This window comes from Suncus etruscus, chromosome 16, assembly GCF_024139225.1.
Source record: "Suncus etruscus isolate mSunEtr1 chromosome 16, mSunEtr1.pri.cur, whole genome shotgun sequence".
Taxonomy (NCBI): domain Eukaryota; kingdom Metazoa; phylum Chordata; class Mammalia; order Eulipotyphla; family Soricidae; genus Suncus; species Suncus etruscus.
The window spans coordinates 79,858,371-79,883,075 of NC_064863.1; the positions used below are offsets into that span (position 1 = coordinate 79,858,371).

General features: G+C 34.8%; 1 protein-coding gene across 1 annotated transcript in view; it reads left to right on the forward strand.

Annotated features, from left to right (window-relative positions):
• The window catches only part of CCSER1 (coiled-coil serine rich protein 1), an 809,928-nt gene that overhangs the window by 421,148 nt on the left and 364,075 nt on the right, over positions 1-24,705 (forward strand). The window contains exon 9 of the mRNA XM_049790093.1: positions 21,270-21,314. Coding sequence (XP_049646050.1) covers positions 21,270-21,314 — 45 coding nt within the window. The remainder of the gene's footprint in view (positions 1-21,269; positions 21,315-24,705) is intronic.

A 24,705-nucleotide genomic window follows, 5' to 3' on the forward strand; every position in this document is an offset into this window, starting at 1 on the left:
CTTCCAGCCCTTCTCTTTTGTCTCTGAAAATTATTGCAAGAATGTCTTTCATTTTCTTAAAACCCATCGATGATTGAGACTATTCTGTTTCTATCTCTCTCCCTCTGACTTATTTCACTCAGCACAATAGATTCCATGTACATCCATGTCTAAGAAAATTTCATGATTTCATCTCTCCTGGCTGCTGCATAATATTCCATTGTATATATGCACTACAGTTGCTTTAGCCATTCATCTGTTGAAGGGCACCTTGGTTGTTTCAAGAGTATTGCTATGGTAAATAGTGCTGCAATGAATATACGTGTTAGGAAGGAATTTTTGTTTTGTATTTTTGTGTTCCTAGAATATATCCCTAGGAGTGGTATACCCAGATCTTATGGAATCTCAATTTCCAGTTTCATCCTTTTACTGATATGGTGGCACTCTACAAAATTAACAAGTAAAAATCAATGACCTCCTTATACACCAATAATGATAGAGGAGAAATGGACATTAAAAAACAATCCCATTTGTTGCAAGTCAGTCCCTGAAGAGGTTGACTGATGGAGAAATGGAGGATGAGGTCTTTCCCCTTCAGCTCGGATCACGCGTCTGCCAATGGTTCTGAGGTGAAATGGCAGGTAAACAGCTCGCAGACAGTCAGGCTTGTGGAAATATTAGCTTTATTCGGTGGACAAGACTGAAGTCCAAAGACTCAGCCTCAGTTCCAGCAAAAAAGCCCCAGCCTTCCACAGACCCTTGTTTTTATCCCCCAAAATCAGGTACCACCCAATGGTGGGATCAGATACCAACCAATGGTGGAAGCAGAATCAGGTACTACCCTAGGGTGTGGGCAGAATGCCAGGTCACACCCTAGGGTAGGGCACAATCACCAATCAGGTTAGGGTGAGTAACATAGTAATCCCCTAAAATATTTACATACACAACACCCATTCACATTAGTGCATTACAAACTCAAGTATCTTGGAGTTAACTAAAGAGGTGAAGAACCTATACAAAAAAACCTACAATGGCCTGCTTTAACAAATAAAAGAAAACACAAGGAATTGGAGGCATATATTATATTCATGGATTGGCAAGATTAATTTCATTAAAATGGCAATACTCGGGGCTGGCGAGGTGGCCCTAGAGGTAAGGTGTATGCCTTGCAAGCGCTAGCCAAGGAAGGACCGTGATTCCATCTCCCGGCATCTTATATGGTTCCCCCAATCCAGGGGCGATTTCTGAGCACTTAGCCAGGAGTAACCCCTGAGCAACAAATGGGTATGTCACCCCCAATGGCAATACTTCCCAAAGCATTGTACAGATTTAATGCACGATTAAATGTAATCTTCAAGTCATTATATCCATGCACATTCATTAAGAACATTGGGTAGATAATGAGTCTTCTCTGAAATAGTGCCTGTTTTTTGCTTTGGAAACTTTTGTGGGATGCTGGCTGGCTTTTAAAATAGTAAAACTGTATTTAAAGAATTTTAATAACCCCTAAGATGCCATATCATTCTTTAAAGAGGTGGATCAAAGTTTCCTGAAATTCATTTGGAACAATAAACACCCACTAATAGCTAAAACAATTCTTGGGAAAAGGAATATGGGAGGCATTACTTTTCCTAATTTTCATTTTTGGGGGTACACACATGGTGATGCTCATAGGTTACTCTTCGCTATGAGCTCAGAAATAACTCTTGGCTTGGGGACCATATAGAATACCAGGGATTGAACTGAGGTTCATCCTGTGTCAGCCGCATGCAAGGCAAATGCTCTACCACTGTGCTATTGCTCCATCCCTTTCCAATTTTAAATTGTATACCAAAGTAATAGTTATTAAACCAGCATAGTATTGGAATAAAGACAGATCCTCAAATCAGTTAAATAGACTTGAGTATTCAGAGATTGTTCCCCAGACAATCAACTAATGTTTGATTAAGGAGCAAGAAATCCAAAATGGAGCAAGGAAAGCCTTTTTTACATGTGTGTTGGCACGACTGATTAGCCAGTTGAAAAAAAGCCAACTCAGACCCCAGTCTAACACCATGCACAAAGGTCAAATCCAAATGGATTAAAGACCTTGAAATATACCATAAGGTATATAAAACAACACGTAGGTAAAATACTCCATGCCACTGCAATATGATGCAATCTTCAAGTCATTATATCCATGCACATTCATTGAGAACATTGGATAGATAATGAGTTTTCTCTGAAATAGTGCCTGTTTTTTTTTTTTTTTTTGCTTTAGACACTTTTGTGGGATGCTGGCTGGCTTTTAAAATAGTAAAGCTGTATTTAAAATTTTTTAATGCAGATTGTTTTAACTCTTTGGATTAATGGGTTTTCATTATTGAATAATAAGACTTTAAATTCACCAAGCCTTTATGAACTTCTTAAGCCTAGTAGGAAAATGTTATTGTGAACAAATACGTTAGAATTCATCAGCTCTTCAAGGGATCATATGTATATCTTCTATAATATGATTACTAAAAATGATAGAAAAATACTAGTAAAAGGAAGAGAATGAGAAATGCCATCTATTAAATTATAGCATATAGACATCATTGTACACAAAGCCTCCTAAAATACTGATTTGGAGAAAACTACTTTTTATAAAATATCAATGGTGTATAAATATATTTAGTATATTTTCTAGGTAATAAAATGGACAGCTCAATTTTTGGTTTCAAATTATTTTAGGGCTATATTTTTTATCATGATCAAGCATGTACGATACATGCCTATGTACCTCTAAACATTAGGAGTTAGGAGAGTTGAGAGTGTTTCCTTAGTCAGTTGATTTTAGCTAAAAATGAATGTTAAAAGACATGACCTATTTTCCATAAAATATATGCAAGCCACAATACTCAAAATAATATAAACATTTGAAAAGAAAATGAGGGAAGAATGGAACTCTCTCACATGTTTTGTGCTTTTGATATCCAAATTAAAGAAATGTGTGTGGACATGTATTGCTAATTAACTTCTAAACTTTCACCAGACCTTTAAATTTAGTACCTAATATCATATCCATGCAAAATTTTGGTGATATAAATATCTAAATAAATAGTATAAGAATATTCTTACTCAGATCTTTCTTTCATTGTAATCACTTGAAATTTGTCATTGTCTCTGTACTCAACATCTGTTAATGGAAGATACATGATCTTGATGAACTTTACAAGAAGCAAAATGTTAGCATGTATATTTAGGAATATATTTGGTCCAAAAGAATAGAAATACAATTATTTAATATTAAAATGATTAAAATATTAAATAAAATCACAAATTTTTATTGATTTAACTTTAATGGAAATAAATAAATTTATATTACTTTATCAGCACCAGTAATATAATTTACAAATCTAATTTTGTAAAGCATAAATTAGATAGAACTCAGATATATGGATGAATGGAAATGTCAACATTTCCTACATTTAAAAAATACTAGTATATATTTAGCCGTGCCTCAGGATTTATCTGGGAAATTGAGATAGTTAGAAAATATACCAACAAGAAGAGATAAACATCATATCATCATCATCTTCTTTTATAGCATAAAAGTATCTCTACAGTGGGTAATTCAGTGGACTATAATATTAAGCATAGTGATAAAATTAGACCATAAAGAGGTAAGATGTAAATATATTGCACAATTGACCTGAATTGGTTATGCAGTTATCTACCTGAAGAGAGTCCTCATTTTGATAAATACCTAGAAAAAGCCTTTGGTAGAAGAATACCTGATGTTTCCAAGGACCACTAAGAGAGACAGATTCTTTAATATAATGAAGAGTTTGGGATATGGACAGGGATGAGAGTATAGATGATAGACAGGCTAACAGATTATCATATTCCAGCTCCAAATTAATGGCTTTGAACTGATTTAGTGTTAGATGTTTATCATAAAAATGAAAGCATTTGTTTGGCAGACAAATGATTTAATTAGCTTTGTATGTCCAGAATATACCTTATTTTTGGTTCATTGCTGTACCATTGTTTTACAATACTATACGTTTAAGAATAAGTTCATGTTTCTTCACATATATTAATGCTGATACCACCAACTTTTAACATTCTACCCACCACATGCTTTCTCTCCTCTCTGTTCCTACAGACATAATTTTTCAAATATTTCACAATTCCACATCCTGCTTATTTGATGCTTATTCTGTCTATATATGTTCAAATAAATCTACTTAAATTAAATTGTATTGGTGTCACTAAGAGATCAATATTTAGTATTCCTTGTTTTATGAAATTGAGTTTCCTACTTAAGAATTAAATTAATAGATTTTGACAGAAATAATATTATGTATAGTTTCAGTTGATGATTGGTGTAGTTGATTAGTCTGATCTGTAAAGAAAAGATACTTTTATAAAAATAAATGCCCACAGCTAAAATCAAAAACCCTGGAAATATTCCATTTTTAGGACAAACTTAATTGTATCTATGCTCATAAAATGAGGATCCCAAGTCCCTAGAGCAAAAATAATTTAACATATGTTTTATGTTAAAATAAAACTTCTAGAAAACTGGAGGCATATATGTCCTGTACTTGTTTAATATTTTAGTTAGCCTACAGCAATGATAATTACAGACATACTCTATTTGTGCCCACACAGTAACATTAATTTTCTTTTAATCTTTATCTGCCCCAGGAAATATTTCAATTGAATTTCACATTTCTTTCCAAGAAATAAGAAACTCTAGAATCCAACCCCATTTACTTTTTCCACAGTTATTTCAAAGCCTAAATGTATTTAAAACTCAGAATTTATTATCTGGCATTAGGTTCTTCAATATGTAAAACTGATGTGATTTGGGTGAACTTTCATTAAATTTTGGATTAGACTTACTCATCATATGAATTATTTAATCATGTACCTGATGGTTTCATGTGTGATATCAAAGACTTATTCATTTTTATTTTACCTCTGTGCATCATGTTAAGGAGAAGTCTCAGTTAATTTTTTTTGCAGGTAGTTGACCAGCTTTCCAAGTACCCTTTGTTGAAGGGGGTACTTTCCTTGTTCCAATTTGTATTTATTGCTCATTTATCAAAAATTAATTGTTCCTAAACTTGTGGGTATATCTCTGGATATTCAAGTCTATTCCATTGATCTTAGGGTCCATATTTATTCCAATATCATGCTGTTTTAATGACTATTACTTTATAATACAATTTCAAGTTGGGGAAGGTGATTCCTCTCATTTTTAAATATAATTGTTTTATTTAAGCACCATGGTTATAAACAGGTTCATAATTGGGTTTTAGCCATAAAATGCACACCCCCTTCACCAGTGCAACTTTCCTGTCACCACTGTCCCTCATTTACCTTTCCTTCATCCTTTGCCTGTCTTTGAGACAGTCATTGTATTTCTCTCTCTATCATAGTCATGGTAGTTGTTAGCATAGTTATTTCTCTGACTGTACTTATGACTCTCTGTGACAAGCTTCATATCATGAAATGGTCCTTCTGGCCCTCACCTCATCTCTATTGTCTCTGAGTATTATTTTTTTGTCTTTTATTTTCCTTAAATCCCACCTGTGAGTGAAACTATGCTGTTTCTCTATCCCTCTGACTTATTTCACTCAACATAATAGTCTCAATTTCTACCCATATATAGGCAAGTTTTGTGACTTCATTTTTCTAACAACTGCATAGTATTACATTGGGCTTCCTTCCATTATTTTGCTGTTGTTTATTTGTTTGTTTGTTTTGCCAAGGATTGCTTTAGCTATTTATGGATATTTATTTCTCTGTATGAATTTCAGGAGTGTCAGATCCACTTCTTTGAAAAAATGTCATGGAAATCTTTACAGAAATTTCACTAAATCTATACAATGTTTTGGAAATATATATATATATATATATATATATATATAATTTTTGGGTCACACCAGGCAGCACTCAGGGGTTACTCCTGGCTCTACACTCAGAAATCGCTTCTGGTAGGCTCAGGGAACCATATGGGATGCCGGGATTCAAACCACGGTCCTTCTAGATGCAAGGCATCCTACCTGTGCTATCTCTCTGGCCTGAAATATTGATATTTTAATAATGTTAATTGTCCCAATTCATGAGCAGAGTATATATTTCCACTTATTCATGTGCTTCCTTTTATTGCTTGAAGCAGTTTTGTAATTTTTTTATAAAGCTTTTCAACCTCTTTAGATAAATTGATTCCAAGATACTTGATTTCCTGAGGCACAATTGTGAATGGGAATTTTGAAAAAATAACTTTTTGTTCTCTTTCATTATTTGTATATAGAAAAATCCACGAATTTTTGTGTATTAACTTTATAGCCTGCACATAACTATATAAGTCTATTGTTTCTAGAAGCCTTTTTGTTGAGTCTTTAGGATTTTCTAGATACAGTATGTCATTTGCAAACATCTCTTCAGCTTTCCTATTTGGATGCCCTTGATTTTTTTTTTTCCTAATTGCTATGGCAAGTAATTACAATACTATGTTGAATAGAAGTGGTAAGAGGGGGTTAACTTGCATTGTGTCAGATCTTAGTGGGATGACTTTTATTTTTCCTCATTGAGTATAATGATCATAATGGATCTGTGATATATGGCTTTGACAATATTGAGGAAAGTTCCTTCAACTCCTATATTGTTCAGAGTTTTTATCGCAAATGGAGGCTGGACCTTGTCAAATGCTTTCTCAGTGTATATTGATATAATAATATGGTTTTGTCTTTTATTTTATTTATATGGTATCTTACCTTGATTGACTTTCATATGTTAAATCGTCCTTGCTGCCGTGGAATGGATCCTACATTGTCATGGTTTATAAACTTAGAGATGAGTTATTGGATTCTATTTACAAGTATTTTGTTGAGGATATTGCACCTGTGTTCAACAAGGTTATGGGTCTTTCTTTTTCTTTCTTTCTTTCTTTCTTTCTTTCTTTCTTTCTTTCTTTCTTTCTTTCTTTCTTTCTTTCTTTCTTTCTTTCTTTCTTTCTTTCTTTCTTCCTTCTTCCTTCTTCCTTTCTTCCTTCCTTCCTTCCTTCTTTCCTTCCTTCCTTCCTTTCTTCCTTCCTTCCTTCCTTCCTTCCTTCCTTCCTTCCTTCCTTCCGTCCGTCCTTCCTTCCTTCCTTCCTTCCTTCCTTCCTTCCTTCCTTCCTTCCTTCTTTCTTTCTTTCTTTCTTTCTTTCTTTCTTTCTTTCTTTCCTTGGAGTCTTTGTCTGCTTTTCATATCAGTTTAATATTAACTTCATAGAAGTTATTTGAGAGTGTTTTTATTTCTTTAATTTCCTAGAAGATCTTGAGAGGATTGCAGTACTTTCTCTATAAAGGGTTGAAAGAATTTACTCATGAAATCATCTGGGCCTGGTCTTTTGTTTTGAGGAAGCCTTTTAATTACTTTTTCAATTTCTTCAATAGTGATAGGTCTGTTCAGACCTATTCTAGATCACCTTGGTTCAACCTTTGAAACCTTTAGGAGTGCAATATATAATCCATTTCTTCCAAATTCTCTTGTTTTGTGACAGAGATTTAAAAGTTATCTTTAATTATTCTTTGGATTTCTGTAGTATCTGTAGTGATAACCTCCTTTTCATTTCTATTTTTCAATCAATTAATTAATTAATTGATTTTCTGGTTTTTGGGCCACACTTGGTGATGCTCAGGGGTTACTCCTGGCTATGTGCACAGAAATCGCTCCTGGATCGCTGACCATATGGGATGCTGAGAAATCGAACTGTGATCTGTCTTAAGTCAGCGCATGCAAGGCAAACATCCTACCACTTGCACAACTGCTCTGGCACCTCTCCTTTTCATTTCTGATTCTTTTTTATTTTTGGGAGGTTGGGTCACAACTGGTGGTGCTCAGGGGTTACTCCTGACTTTGCACTCAGAAATCACTCATGGCAGGTTTGGGGGACCATAGAAGATGCAGGGGATGGAATCTGGGTCAGTCCTATGTCACTGCACTCAAAGCAAACAGCCTACTGTTGTGCTATCACTTTGGCCCTCATTTTTGATTCTTTATTAAAGTTTCTCTCTATCTCTTTCTTTGTGAGCCTTGCTAATGGTTTATCATTCCTGTTTATTATTATTTTTAAATAACCAACTTTGTTTTCATTGATCTTTTGAAGTTTTTTTGTTTGTTTGTTGATGGCTAGTTCATGAATTTCTGCTCTAGGCTTTATTATTTTCTTTGGCCTATATACCCTCATCTCATTTTGTTGCTCTTTTACTAATTTCTTAAGTTATGCCATTAAGTTATCTATGTAGGCTTTTCATCCTTTCTGATGAATGCTTGGAAATCCATAAATTTTCCTTTCATACTGCTTTTGCTGTGTTTCACAGATTCTGATGATTTGTGGCATTATTGTCATTTGTTTCTAGGAATCTTTTTCTTTCCTCTTGCTTTTGTCTCTGAGCCACTGGTTGTTCAGTAGTAAGCTGTTTAATTTCCACGCTTTAAAGTTATGTTTCCATGTACCGTATTTTCCGGTGTATAAGACAACCCCCTAATTTTGCAGTTAAAACATAGGGTTAAGCCTATATTCGCTGTATCAGACTGACCGTTCCTGTGCTGCAACTGTATGTACCACAATGAGCCAATCACAACAAGCAAAGGTTCAAAGGTAATAGACTTCCTCTCTGACTCTGGCCAATCTGAGCAGGCTTTTTACAGTGTAGATTCGGGTCCAAAACATTGTCTAATTTGCATGCATAAAAAGCCTGCTTGGATTGGCCGAGTTAGAGAGGCGGTCCGAGCAGCCTTGCAGTGATTGTTGCAGGATCGAGTTGGAAAATTCTTTTTGTGGTATTATTCAGACAATTTTCGTTTAGCAGCATATTGAAACATTTTTCAGGATATATTCGGTGTATAAGACGACACCTGATTTTTGGTTGATATTTTTTTGTTTCAAAAGTCGTCTTATACACCGGAAAATACGGTAAGTTAATTAAATAAACTTTGTATGAACAAAATTTATATATAGGCTCTTAAACTACTAGACCTAAGTTTTATGCTTGCATTTACTACCTCTTGTTTTAAAATTACATATTTTGAATTTTATAAATGTTAATTTATTAGAACAATAGATTAAATAACTTATTTTAATTTTTGTTTCTGTTCTGGAGGAAGTCATAACTATAAGACTTGCTCTAATGTTGTTGGGATATTCTCTGGGGACATGGTGCAGAAAGGGCGATACTGATGATGGGATTGGCCTGGATTTATTTATGTCTGAACCTATATATGTTGGACTCTGTAAATCACAATGATTTTAATAAAATTAAATAACATAAAATAAAAAACCTTATCCTAATGTTAAAAATCGGAAAGCCTAATAAACCTAATCTATAGGCTTTGAAAACATGAATGGAATATTGAATTTTTGTTGTGAAAGAGTTTTAGATTTCACTGTCTAGAGAGATAGTTCAATAGGAATAGCAGGGTTTATTATTGAGAATAAATATTCAATATTTGTCAAAAAGAAGTTAGTAGCTAAAAAAACCTGCAGAGAAAATGAACAAAAAGGAATGAGCTACATATAAAAGAAGTTTTCTAAAATGCATAGGTTTTACCATTAAGATTTTGTTTCAATTTTCATATACAATGGTAAAATTTTACAAGACCAGATGAAGAATATCACTGTAAAAGAACATAAATTCTAACAGAAGTCTTTTGCTTTCATACATATTTTAAACTTGCATCTGTCAGAGCAATGAATCCTCATTAAAATGGGATATTTAGTGAAGTACAAAAGTACTAATCTTAATAACAAGAAAAAGTAACCCTAAATAGTATTTCATTTTCACATTTAATTATTAAAACTTCCAGGAGAATCAGGTCTAATCATGAGTAAAAATCTACTAGAACCAGTTCCTCTAGAAATAGAACAAAATCATAAGGAAAAAATATTTTACACTCATTATTTGTGATAACCAACCAAATATTGTGGGACATTAGAAGAAATATAAAAATGTGGCTCATAAACAGAAAAATATTCTAGTTTAATTAAAAACAGACTTGGAAGGGCCTGAGTAGCAGCTGTAGGGCATTTGCCATGTATGTGGCTGACCCAGGAGGACACAGATTTGATCCCTAGCATCCCATATGGTCTCATGAACCAGGAGTTATTTCTGAGCACAGAGCCAGGATTAACTCCTGAGCACTGCTGGGTGTTGCCCCCAAACAAAAATAATAAATAAAAACAGACTTGGAAATGACATGTTACAATTTCTTGTCTAAGAAGTTAGAAATAAATATTGATGTTAAGAATTTAAGTAAAATAACAGGGGCCGGGAAGGTGGCGCTAGAAGTAAGGTGTCTGGCTTGCAAGTGCTAGCGTAGGATGGACCACGGTTCCATCCCCTGGCATCCCATATGGTCCCCCCAAGCCAGGGGTGATTTCTGAGCGCATAGCCAGGAGTAACCCCTGAGCGTTAAATGGGTGTGGCCCCAAAAACCCAAACCAAAACAAAAACAAACAAAAAAAAAGAAGTTAAGTAAAATAACAATATGATGTAAGGCATAAAATATAATAAAATCAAACTGAATCTTGGAGGTTAAAAAGTAAGATATCAAAAATCAAAATTTAAGGAAAGGCAAAAGAAATTACCCTTAAGTGGAAGATGTTCCCATGGTAAATATTTTAAAAGTATAATTAAATGACAAATGACACAATAGAAGCCAATTATTATTTATTTGGCGTCTCAGAATTAAACTGAGATAGATGTGGGAAACAGAAAAATTGGTATTTTGTTTGAAATTTTGACCCACTCCCAGAAATGTTCAGGGATTACTCCTGCCTCTGTACATCAGTGCACTCTTCACTGATATGCTGGAAGGACCAGATAGGACAGGGGTCTCAAACTTGTGGCCCACGGGCCATTTGCAGCCCTCCATACAACATTTTGTGACTCTCTGTACAACATTTTGTGGCCCAAGGCCGGCTTTCAAATATTGCAGTATTCGCAATTATTCGCTTACCGAATAATCGCAATAAAAATCACATTAGTAAGAAAAAAATCGCATTAAACATTTACATATCCCGAGCAGTTCCATTCGGGGTATGCAAATGTTTAATGCAATTTTTGCGATATTTTTCTTACTAATGCAATTTTTTTATTGTGAATATTTGGTAAGTGAGTAATCGTGAATACTTTGTGCCTAGCGCAGACATCATTTCCACTGCTCCTGCCCGCTGTCCCTTGCATTATCAGAGGCCTAAGGGAGAGAAGTATATTACAGAATTAGAATTTGTCATACCTTAATCATGATTTCATCAAAGCCTGCAATGAAGAGAAAGATTGGTGATGAGCACAGACAATTTCAGGAAAAGTGGGAGACGCAGTATTTCTTCGTTGGTCACAGGGGCATTCCCACATGTCTTATTTGCTCAGAGAAAGTTGTAGTGCACAAGGAATACAACTTGAAACGCCATTATTCAACTAAACATGCTGATGAATGTGCAAAATATTAAGGAAATGAGAGAGCCAACCGGGTTGCCAGTCTTAAAGCATGTCTAATGAGGCAACAAGATTTCTTCAAGAAAGCAAAGAGAATGTTGCATCAGTCAAAGCTAGTTACATGGTTAGTGAGATGATTGCTAAGGCAGGGAAACCATTCACAAAAGGAGAGTTTGTTAGAAAATGCATGTTACAGGCTGCAAGTATTATCTGTCCAGAAAAGAAAGGTCAGTTTAGCAAAATCAGCCTTTCTGCCAACACTGTGATTGATGGCACACAAGGCAAGCACCCTTTCCTCTATACTATCTCTCCAGCCTAAGAACAATTTTGTTTGATATTTTAGGGCCGCACCAAGTGGTGCTCAGGGTTTACTACTCCTGGCTCTGAAATCAGAGATCACTCCTGGGAGGCTCCAAGACCATATGAGATGATGGGAATCAAAACCAGGTCAATCATATGCAAGATAAGCATCCTCCCAGCTGTGCTATTGTTCCAGCCCAGAACAAATAAAAAAAGGCCTTTCCCCCTCAATATTCTATGAGAGACACCTATCTCAAATCAGTGCCATAAGGATCAAAAAGAAACATTCTTTATGTGTGTATAATGAACATTAATTTTTTTCATTATCTATTGTTTTAAAACATTTTCTAGATAGATTTTTTTAATTAAAAGTCACAAGTGAGATCTGGGACATTACTCAAAGGGTGTAGACACATGTCTATTGGACCCTGTTCTCCACTGGTTCGGCCCTCTTGGCTCAAGCATAGCCAGTCCCCTTCATACTACAGCCAAACATGTATCACTATGACAAATGTTATCTTCAGGACCCTATGTTTGAGCTGTGCCAAAAAGGTTCTCCCAAAATTAAGACACAAATGGCATTTTTTCAGTTTTGTCTTATATTTAGCATTAAAACATGTTTAATAATAGTAATCCAAATTATAGGTGAGAAATATAAAAAAAGCAGATATTGACTATTTAGAAAGTATGCAGTTTCTAGCTCTTTTCTAAATGGCAAATGTTATCTTATTTAGTCTTCCAGTAAGCACATGAGATAGCTACTATACTACTTTATTTAAAGTTATAAAAATTGTGGTTGTTATATGTAAATTCACAGAACAAAATAAGATGGTAAATGTGATATATTCTGATTAGTGAATTCTAAAACACTCCATTATAAACAGTTTCCTATATCTTAACAATTAATACTGTTAATTAAAATTTATTTTTCAATCTATATAGTTGAGATTTTTGCTTCATATATTTCATGTGAAATTTGGTCTCTTCAAGATACATTAATATAGATAAGTTTCTAAAACAGAAATCAAGATAGTGTTCATTTTTTTTAAGAATAATATGTTTTCCAGGTTGATTCTACGGCTTTTTCTAGAGCAAATTGAGAAAAGGTCTATTTAGAAAAGGACATTTGTTAACACGCTTTAATTCATACTTGTCTATATTATACAAGAATGAGGCAGGAATATCTATGCCTACCCAGTGGTTCCCTACTGTGAGAAAATGGAAGCATTGTCTGTGCATGTTTTTCTACTGTCCGGTCTCCTGAACCTCTTGGGAGTGGGTTGAAAAGGGCGCAGAAAAATAGCTCTCCCAGAGGCTCAATCATGGGCCAGAACGCCAAGGAACTGTGTCCAACCATGAAAACCGGCTATCTGCAGTATTCTGCAGAAAGACAAGTTCCCTGTTTGTGACGTCAGGCTGAGAACATCTGCGCCGGTCCAGTGATTCCCAACTGTGAGAAACTAAGTGTTGCCTGTGCATGTTTTTCCACTGTCCTGTCTCCTGAACCCCTTGGGAGTGGGCTGAAAAGGGCCCAGAAAAATAGCTCTCCCAGAGGCTCCAGAAGAGCACGGCTGCTCTGCTTTGCTTCGTGGCTGCACACTCTTTCTAACCAATGAACCCCACCACAACATGCAGAAAAAATATCACACTACAAACGTGACAATGGGGGAAACCTCGCAGGCAAACAGCATGCAAAGAGAATGAAGACGATAGCGTGGATGACTAAAAAATTTCAACCGTCTGATTAAACTCTTGGATAAGGAGTTTAGAATAGAAATATGGAAGATGTTTGTAGAACTCAAAGAAAGCACAGATCAATCTGAACAGAACACAAAGACAGAAATCAGAAAACTCCAAACTGAAATAACAGACCTAAAAAACATGGTAGCTCAACTGAAAACCTCAGTAGGTGGCCTCACCAGCAGGGTAACAGTAGCTGAGGACAGAATCCGCTTGCTGGAAGATTAGATACAGAAAACCTCAACACAGCAGAAGAAATTAGAAAAGAACCTTAAGACAAACAATCAGGAAATGGAAAATTACTCAAGGAATGTGAACAGATGAAGTCTTTGATAAACTCAACAGAAACAACATAAGAATCATTGGAGTCCCAGAGGCCCAGGTAGAAGATCTTCAGAAAGAATCAATTGTCAAAAACATCATCAAAGAGATACTCTCAGAGTTAAAGACTACATACAATCAAATCCTGCATGCCCGAAGAGTACCAGCTAAAAGAGGCCCAAAGAAAAACAACCCAAGACACATCCTCGTTTTGATGACAAATCCACAGATAGAGATAAGATACTGAAAGCAGCACGGTCAAAAAAGGAAATTACATTAAAAGGAGCAACCTTATGACTTACAGCAGATATGTCACAAGAAACTCTCAAGGCCAGAAGACAGTGGTGGAATATTGTGACAAGAATGAATGAAATAGGTGCCTTGCTGAGAATACTGCTACCAAGCACATTCAGGTTTGAAGGAAAGATACATAGTTTCATGGATAAGAAAAAAAGCTCAGAAATTTCACAGATGAAAAACCAGCCTTAAAGGAAAAACTGAAAGTCTACTTTAAGTGAAGAGAGACCAACAAACACAGCAAACTTATCTCCAAAGATGACATTATATCCTATGACAATCATCTCCCTCAATGTCAATGGACTAAATTCACCAATTAAAAGACACAGAGTGTCAAAATGGGTCAAAAAGAGGAATCCAACCTTATGCTGCCTACAAGAAACACATCTGAATAATCAGAACAAATATAGATTCAAAATCAAAGGCTGGAGGAAAATCATCCAAGCAAACAACACCCTTAAAAAAGCTGGGGTGGCCATATTAATATCTGATGACTCCAACTTTATACTCAGAAATGTTGTAAGGGACAAAAATGGACACTATGTACTAATTAAGGAATATGTGCAACAGGAAAAAATCAGACTATTAAACATATATGCACCCAATGAGAGACCAGCAAATTATCTAATACAATTACTGACAAATCTGAAAGAACACATCAATAATAACACAATAATTGTGGGAGACCTCAACACAGCCCTGTCAGCACTTGATAGGTCACCAGACTGAAACCCAACAAAAACATACTAGCCCTGAAAAAAGTAATGGAAGAAAGAGGACTAGTAGGTATATATAAGACACTCCACCCAAAAATCCTGAATACACATTCCTCTCCAATGTACATGGGTCATTCTCCAGAATAGACTACATGCTGACACATAAAATATAGCTTCATAAAATCAAGAGGATAGAAATATTGCAGGCTACCTTTGCTGACCACAAATCTCTGAAATTTGATATGAACTACAAAGCCACACAGAAAAAAACTTTAACAATTAGAAATTAAACACCCTGCTACTGAACAACCCGTGGCTGGAAGATGAAATCAAAGAGGAAATCAAAACTATCCTGGAAACAAATGATAATGAAGACACAAACTGCCAGAAACTATGGGACACAGCAAAAGCAGTTCTGAGAGGAAAATTTGTAGTTTTGCAAGCACACATCAGGAAGGAAGAAAGGGCCCACCTGAATAGCTTAATGACGCAGCTCATAGAATTAGGAAGTGCTCAAAAAAAGGACCCAAAAGTAGGGAGACAAGGAAATAACAAAGCTGAGAACAGAAATCAATGAAGTGGAAACCCAAAAACAATCCGAAAGATCAAGGAAAGCAGAAGTTGCTTCTTTGAAAAAATAAACAAGATAGATAGACCATTGGCAAAACTCACAAAGAAAGAGAGAGAGAAAACTGATAACCCGTATTAGAAAAGAAAAGGGGGAGATTACGACAGATATTGCAGAGATCCAAAGGGTAATCAGAGACTACTTTGAGAAACTTTATGCTACTAAACATGAGAACCTAAAAGAAATGGATAAATACTTGGACACTTAGAACCTTCCACAGTAAAGTAAGGAAGATGTAGCATATCTAAACACTACCATCACTACTGAGGAAATTGAAACTGTAATCAAACATCTGCCCAAAAAGAGCAGCCTAGGCCCAGATAGATTTACTAATGAATTCTCTCAAACCTTTTAAGAGGAGCTACTACCAATCCTAACCAGGTTCTTCCATGAAATTGAAAAAATGGGAACACTCCCAAACAGCATTTTTTTTTTTAGTCCTTTGGGTCACACTTGGCAGCACTCAGGGATTACTCCTGGCTCTATGCTCAGAAATCGCCCCTGGCAGGCACAGGGGACCATATGGGATGCCGGGATTTGAACCACCTTCCTTCTGCATGAAAGGCAAATGCCTTACCTCCATGCTATCTCTCCAGCCCAAACAGCTTTTATGGAGCCATCATTGCCTTGATACCAAAAGCAGACAAAGGTGCTGCCAAAAAAGAAAATTACAGACCAATATCCCTGATGAATGCAGATGCAAAGATCTTCAACAAAATTCTGCCAAACAGGATCCAATATAGCACAGTGGTGTTTGCTTGCAAGCAGCCGATCCAGGACCTAAGGTGGTTGGTTCAAATCCCGGTGTCCCATACGGTCCCCTGTGCCTGCCAGAAGCTATTTCTGAGCAGACAGCCAGGAGTAACCCCTGAGCACTGCCGGGTGTGGCCCAAAAACAAAAACAAAAACAAAAACAAAAGAAAAGAAAAGAAATTCAACACACAGAAATCAATAGCCTTTTTATACACCAATAATGATAGGGAAGAGATAGATGTCAAAAAGGCAATCCCATTCACATCACTGCCACACAAACTCAAATATCTTGGAGTCAACTTGACCAAAGATGTGAAGGGCCTATACAAAGAAAACTATAAAGCCCTGTTCCAAGAAATAAGAGAGGACACACAGAAATGGAACACATACCATGCTCATGGATTGGCAGGATTAACATCATTAAAATGGCAATACTCCCCAAAGCATTTTACAGATTTAGTGAGATCCCTCTTAAGATACCCATGACATTCTTCAAAGAAGTGGATCAAACACTTATGAAGTTCATCTGGAACAAGAAACAATCTCGAATAGCTAAAGCACTCCTAGGAAAAAGAAAAATGGGAGGCATTACTTTCCCCAACTTTAAACTGTACTACAAAGCAATAGTTATCAAAACAGCATGGTATTGGAATAAAGACAAACCCTCAGATCAGCGAAATAAGCTTGAGTTCTCAGACAATGTTCCCCAGATATACAATCTCCTAACCTTTGACAAAGGAACAAGAAATTATAAGTAGAGCAGGGAAAACCTCTTCAACAAGTGGTGCTGGCAGAACTGTTTAGCCACTTGCAAAAAAGTGAATATACACCCACAGCTAACATCATGTACAAAGGTAAAATTCGAGTGGATTAAAGACTTTGATATCAGACCTGATACCATAAGGTATATAGAATAACACATAGGTAAAACACTCCATGACATTGAGACTAAAGGCATCTTCAAGGAGGAAACTGTACTTCCCAAACAAGTGGAAGCAGAGATAAACACATGGGAATACATTAAGCTGAGAAGCTTCTGCACCTCAAAATAAATAGTGCCCAGGATACAAGAGCCACCCATCATGTGGGAGAACCTATTCACCCAATATCCATCAGATAAGGGGCTAATATCCAAAATATAGAAGGTACTGACAACTTTACAAGAAAAAAAATCTAATCCCATCAAAAAATGGGGAGAAGAAATGAACAAATGCTTTGATAACAAAGAAATACAAATGGCCAAAAGGCACATGAAAAAATGCTCCTCATCTCTGATCATCAGGGAGATGCAAATCAAAACAATGATGAGATACCATCTCAAACCACAGAGATTGGCACACTTCACAAAGAAAGAAAACAATCAGTGCTGATGTGGAGAGAAAGGAACTCTTATCCACTGCTGGTGGGAATGCTGTATAGTCCAACCTCTATGGAAAGCAATATGGAGATTCCTCCAAAAGCTGGAAATTGAGCTCCCATTCAACCCAGCTATTCTACTCGTAGGGATAGGAACACAAGAATACAATACAAAAACCCCTTCCTCACACCTATATTTATTGCAACACTATTCACAATAGCCAGGCTCTGGAAACAACCAAGATGCCCTTCAACAGATGAATGGCTAAAGAAACTGTGGTACATAAACACAATGGAATATTATGCAGTCGTCAGGAGAGATGAAGTCATAACATTTTCCTATACATAGATGTACATGGAATCTATCATGCTGACTGAAATAAGTCAGAGGAAGAGAAAGAGACGCAGAATAGTCTCACTCATCTATGGTTTTTAAGAAAAATAAAAGTCAGTTTTGCAACAATCCTTCGAGACTATGAGAGGAGGGCTGGAACTTCCAGCTCACTTCATGAATCTCACCACAAAGAGTGGCGAGTGCAGTTATAGATATAACTACACTGAGAACTACCATAATCATGTGAATGAATGAGGGAAATGGAAAGCCTGTCGAGAGTACAGGTGGGGGTGGGGTGGGATGAAGAGAGATTTGGGACATTGGCGGTGGGATTCTAGCACTGGTGAAGCGGGGTGTTCTTTACATGACAGAAACCTAATCACAATCATATTTGTAATCAAGATATTTAAATAAAGAACAAAAAAGAAAAAAAATGAGGCTTCATATAAAGTGAAAAATATAAACCTTGAAAACATTTTATGCATAAATTTTGTCACTAAATGTAAACATTTCACCCTCTATTTAATTTTTATTTTATCTTTATATTTAATTTTTATCTTGACTACATATTTAATAGGTATCTAATTATGCTGTGAATATACCATTTACTATTAACAGCAAATATAATATTTTTCTCTTAAATGTCAAACTATGAAGGAATAAATAACAAGTAACATGTATTCTATTTTTTTTTTATTTTTGGGCCATGCCCGGTGGTGCTCAGGGTTATTCCTAGCTTTGAGCTCAGAAATCATTTCTGGCTGGGGCACCATATGGGATTCAGGGATTGAACCCGGGTTTGTCCTGGGTCAGCCACGTGCAAGGCAAAGGCCCTACTGCTGTGCTCCCATTCTGGACCCAAGTAATATATATTCTTAAAGGTCAGTTTTGTGCCAGATGTTCTAGTGATAAAGCTATATAAATATAAATATATATAATATAAAGTTAAGATTATATGCTTTTCAGATTTTTGTCAGAAACGGAGAACTACCTTAGCTAAAATTAAAATTATTGTTGTAGTATGAATATTATTGAATTTGTTTTTTAAACTATGTAAAATGAGTCTTATGATAAGAATTACGATAAAGAGAAATCTCAACATTTGTTCTTGTTTTTTTCCATTTTTTAAAAAGGTGAAAGCAGATTGCATGTAGAGATTCAGCTATGACATTATCAAGATACTAATTTATGTTTGTCTTTGGTATATAACACTTTACTGCTATTTTTATAAAATGCTTTCAGGGCCTGGAGTAATAGTACAGAGGATAGGTGTTTGCTTTGGAAGTGTCTTAACCAGGTTTCATTCCCAGCTCCCAATATGTCCTCAGAGCCTCTCAGGAGCAATCCCTGAGCATAGATCCAAGCCTAAACTCTCTGTACTGCCTAGTAAACACCATCACAAAAAATTTGCTTTCAAAGTAGCTCAGATCTTAAAAAACAAATTTGATTTATTTTTCTTGAAAGACTTTACAATTTGTTCAGTTTTTTTCTGCTCCATTCTCTTGCTTCTCTTCTGGCCCACTCACAGTATCTGCAAACTAAATCATCTACAATCTATTAGTTTGTTTTCCTTTCATATATAAGCATACATATGGATTTGAGTTTGTTTGTGTTAAAATACAATTCTTGTTCAGCAAGGTCTTGGATAAATCACTGTTTAATACTTACTTTGGTCTCCCCAATATCTAATACCTGGTATTTGGTATCTGGTACCTGTTCTATTGTAAATGGATAATAAATGTGTAAAATGAAGGAAATGACTAAGAAAAGAGAAGTGTACTGGAAAGTACAAAAAGCAGATGCTATAATTGTTTTTAACCTTAATTTTCTTACTGCCTCTCAATATACCAAGTATCTGCAGGGAAGAAGATAAAGGGAATTGAACTTTTATTGACTTTAGACTCGAGACTCCTTTCTTCCCACCCAACTTTAATTATTTTGCCTTTATATACAAGTATCTCCTATGAAAGAAGATCGAGATAGATGATCTTTGGTTCTTTCTTGCACCATAAATACATATTGCAGAAGATTTTTCAAGAAAAAGATGACTTTGCTTTTCATTTAATCAAGCATAATATTTAGGGTAAGAGGGCTAAGATAAATTCTTCCCCTATTAGTATTGTCTTAGAAGATAATGTTTTTCAGGTGCTCATCAATCATATTTATGTTCAGTCTGCAAAATGCAGAGGTATGATAGTGTAGGTGTTTATTATAATAGTATGTACTGATAGACCAATTGCATCAACTCAATTTATTCTTGAACAAAATATAAACCAAACCATAAAAAATGGTGGGTCCACCCAGCCACAGCCAAGTTCCCACCCTGTTGAAACCACACCATCTGCAGCTACCACCATAAAAAAACTTTACCAATGGCCTTGTTTCACCATTCATCTAAGATTCTTTGCAGAGATACCAATCTGACTAAAAATTCAGCTATGCTGGTTTTTGGGTTGACTGCAGAAAACACAACTCACAACAGTCACAGTATCAGGACTAGTTTTTGGAATTCTTGGACCATGTGTGGCAGCATTTGTATCTGTGCTAAACTCTAAATTTTAAAATATTGTCATTTCATAGTAATACATCAATTCAGATGGCAATATGTATTTGAAGTCATCTAATGTTCAGAAACAAAAGAAGTAACAGAATCATCAACTAGTAACTGACAATGACTTAATGATCTCATTGTGAGATACAATAATTTTTAAAATGTTTTTATTGCAGTACTCTCTTTACTTTTTTCTTTCTCTTTTTTTTACTTCTTTTTAATTTTCTTTCTTTAAAAATAATTTTACTTCCACTTGAAAACACATATATTATGATCAACTAATGATTCATGGTCTGGAAACAAGTCATATGTTCAATGATATATAAGTGGATGGAGAAATTGTGGCATATATATACATTTAGATGTATATATAATGGAATTCTACTCAGTAACTACTGTAAAGTATGTTATGCTAATCATAATAAAAGTAAACAAAAAGGAAAGAATAAGTGATTTTACTTATATTCTTAACAGTTGCTTAAAGTGCAATGTTAACATCTTGAAAGATTTATTTAGATATTGATATTGGCATATATGTGTGATCTTTATATTCAGAATTTAGAAAGTAAATTATTTTAGGCCACAGTGATAGCACAGGAGGTAGGGTGCATGCATTGCAAGTGGCTGACCCAGGTTCAACCCTTGATATCCCATATGGGAATATTCCTGAGTACAGAGCGAGGAGTAACCACTAAACACTGCTGGGTGTGGCCCAAAAATAGCAAACAAATACAAAACAGTAACAAAAAATAATTCTTACTTCAAATATTTTGCAGTAATGCTAATTACTAATTGTATTTTTGTCTAGACTTATATATTATTTTATTGGTTTCAGTGTTTGAACCTGAAACGACTGGATGCAGTGCAAGGAGGGAGAGAGGTAAGATGACTAAGAGGGGAAGAGGGACATGGGACATGGGGTTACAGCAATTGTACAGTTGATTGTGATTGTGGTAGTGGTTGTCAATCTGTGTTGAGAATTTTGCATTTGTATGTTTACTCATTCTAAACCAAATCATTTAAATGTCCATGTGGACATATTTGTGCATGTTCTCCTGACCAATTTTTTTTTCTGATTAGGCCAATTTTTTTATTAAAATGAATTTGTACAGCAACCAGACCCTCTAGCCAGGCTGAAGGGCCTTTTAAGTAACATTATAATGCAATATTTAAGAGATTTACTGAGAAATTAGGTTCTAACAATGCAGTTTGTGACATCTGGGATACTCCACTTTAACCACCAGGGCCATGATATATGCTGCTAGTTTTGTTTGCATTATTTAATAGTGCTAAGAATTATAAAATAAGAATACTGAATTATAAAACTTTCTTCAGTTATTGTATATACCAAATGTTTTATAAAGCTGTGAAAATTTTGGGGCCGGAGCGGTGGTTGCAAGTAGTAAGGCATCTGACTTGCCCTTGATAGACTAGGAAGGACCGTGGTTTGATCCCCTGGAGTCCCATATGGTCCCACAAGCCAGGAACGATTTCTGAGCGCGTAGCCAGGACTAACACCTGAGCGTCACTGGGTGTGGCCCAAAAACAAAAAAAAACTAAAATAAAATAAAATAAAAGTTGTGAAAAATTTAACAATAGCAAACACAATAACATATCAATATATTACATATGCTATTTTTCTACTATAACCAAATGTAAATAGTGTCAATAAAAGTTATTTTCATGCTATATGTGTAAAAACTCTAGCTTTACTCTAATTAAAGTCTCTGGAATAGTGGTCGGTAGCACATAATACTTAATTCAGTAAAGCGATGTTTTCTTACCCAAAGGTGACTACTTAATTTTGGTCATCTTTACATAAAATTTGGGCAAATTTGATTTGTAGAAATAAATTTTATTCCCTTCATTGTTGTGACTTCATTTTATATGAAAATTAAGGTGGTTTTTTTTTCTATTTTGGCTAAGTGCTGTTAACTCCTCTTCTTGATTTTTAAATTTTCAACTTTGGGCTTTTAAAATCTAAATTTCTAGAAAACTCATTAAGCCTGTGTCCATTTATTTTTTATAGATAAGGTTTTTATTCTGTGGATAACTATAATAGCAGTTTAATGTTGGTAGAAGGTAAAATATAGATAAATTTTTAGATTTTTTTTATGCTGTAGGAAGGCTATCAAGACATGATTGTTGGTAATGATAAAGAGAGAGGAAATTTTCCATGTAAGAAAGACCTCAGATACATTGTGGTTTTACAAAAGCAACAACTTTTACTCAGACATGAATCAAAATTATTATACTTAGTGATAGACCTTAATTCATGACCTCTTAAGTGAAGGTTTATGACCAAGAGTATTGACACATTTTATTTTTTGTAAATTCAGTGACTTTAAGGAAAATAATTTGTAGTTACCTGATGTATTACTGTTGAAACCTAGTCCAATAATAAGTATGTATCTAAAAAGGATACTTAAATTTAAATACTCCTGTAATACCATAGTTAAAGATTAGCATAATTCTTGAATGGCTTTGTTAAAATTTTGTAAGTTTTTATAACTTGCACATTTCTAATGGTTCTTTAAATCATTTAAATTTTAATAGTTAGATTTTTCATTTGCTCTGTATTGTTTTATTATGATTGTACAAACGGGTAGGGAAAGTAAACCATTTGCTTTATTTAATTTTGTATAAAGTTGGGGCTTATTATGGTTTTGTAAAGGTCAACTTTTTAATGACTTACAACTTAATATATACATCTGCATTCATTTGGGCCCTCCTTAAAATTCTTTGAATAATTGTAAAAATGGTCAAATCATCAAAGTATAATTTTCTAATAATTTACTCATCAGAAAATCATTACTCTAATGATGTACTCATTTTCTAATTTGGGAATGGAAAGTAAACTTCACTTTTAAAATTAGACAAAAATATTTCACTTCTTTTGTGTAACTACTCAGGCATACTAGAACTCTCCATACCTGTACTCACAATATGAAGCCATAATAAATCCCATGGTAACTTTAGAGATATGTTATGAACATTTTTTGGTCCAGTCTCATTTGTTAGGTAATCTGTAAGCCACCAGTGGAGCTGCAATGTGAGTTTTCTTAGTGATTTGCTTCAGAAATGAAAGATTGAATTTTAACGTGTAGATTTAGAAACTCTTCGCTAAACATTCCTGAATTTTTTTTATTCTAATGCTATTGTGATTGATGAAGATTTAATAATAGCGATTACTTCTTAGGATGAATTAATTTGTGTTAGTTCAAATAACATGTCTTCCCAATAAATATTGATAGATGTTATATTAGGTCCCATTAACAAATATTTATAAGAAGGCTCAGGAAGTGTCACTTAAAAATGTCTACTTACTTACTTGAGGTAATGACAACAGAGTATGCATGGAAATCTGAATTAGGCAGTGATAGCCTATTCAGCTAAGCAATAAACACTATTAAAAATCTTATTTTTCAACAGCAAGGCCAGAATGTAACATTCATTACATGCTATATTTAGTTATAAATTAAGAACTTATTAAAATATCAATTTTCTAAAGAAAATAGAGATGGGTAACACAAAATCATTTGCTTTGTTGTAAATAATTGACATAGGTATGCTTTACATTTAGAAAAAGATATATTTGTATTACTGTGTATCCATACATGCATTTGTATGTAAAAATTTCTGGGATGATGATAATAATAGACACAATTATTAAATATTGGAATTAGTTGCTGGAGATATAGATATAATACAGCAGGTAAACCACTTGCCTTGCATGTGGCAGACCCGAATCAATTCATAGCACTCCATTTGGTCCCTCTAGTACTGCCAGGGCTAATTCTGAGTGTATTGCAAGGAGTTATCCCTGACTATCACTGCATGTGGCCAAAACCAAACAAAAATAGTGGAATTAGGGCTGGGTATGTGGACCAGTGCTTGCTCTATGTGAGTAACCTTATGTGTGTAAGCTCCTGAAATTCATTTTCAATACTGCCATTCATTCTAGTCCAAAGTGACGTTAGTGTAATGCTCTCAAAATACAAGAAGATTTGCTGAGTATTTCTATATGATTGTAAAGGGAATTCTTTCTTCTGGTAGGATCTTGGAACTTACAGCAAACATTTACCGGGTATGAGATACAGATATTTATAATTAAAATAATTATTTTTTGTAAGAAATTTATGTTAATTTATAAAAATATCTTGTTGTTTAGTAGATATGGTGCTCTATTTTCTTTTAGTATGATATTTTCAAAGCATGGCTTTGTTAACTTATTAGTCATATGTGTGTATTTTATTTAACATAAAGTATCC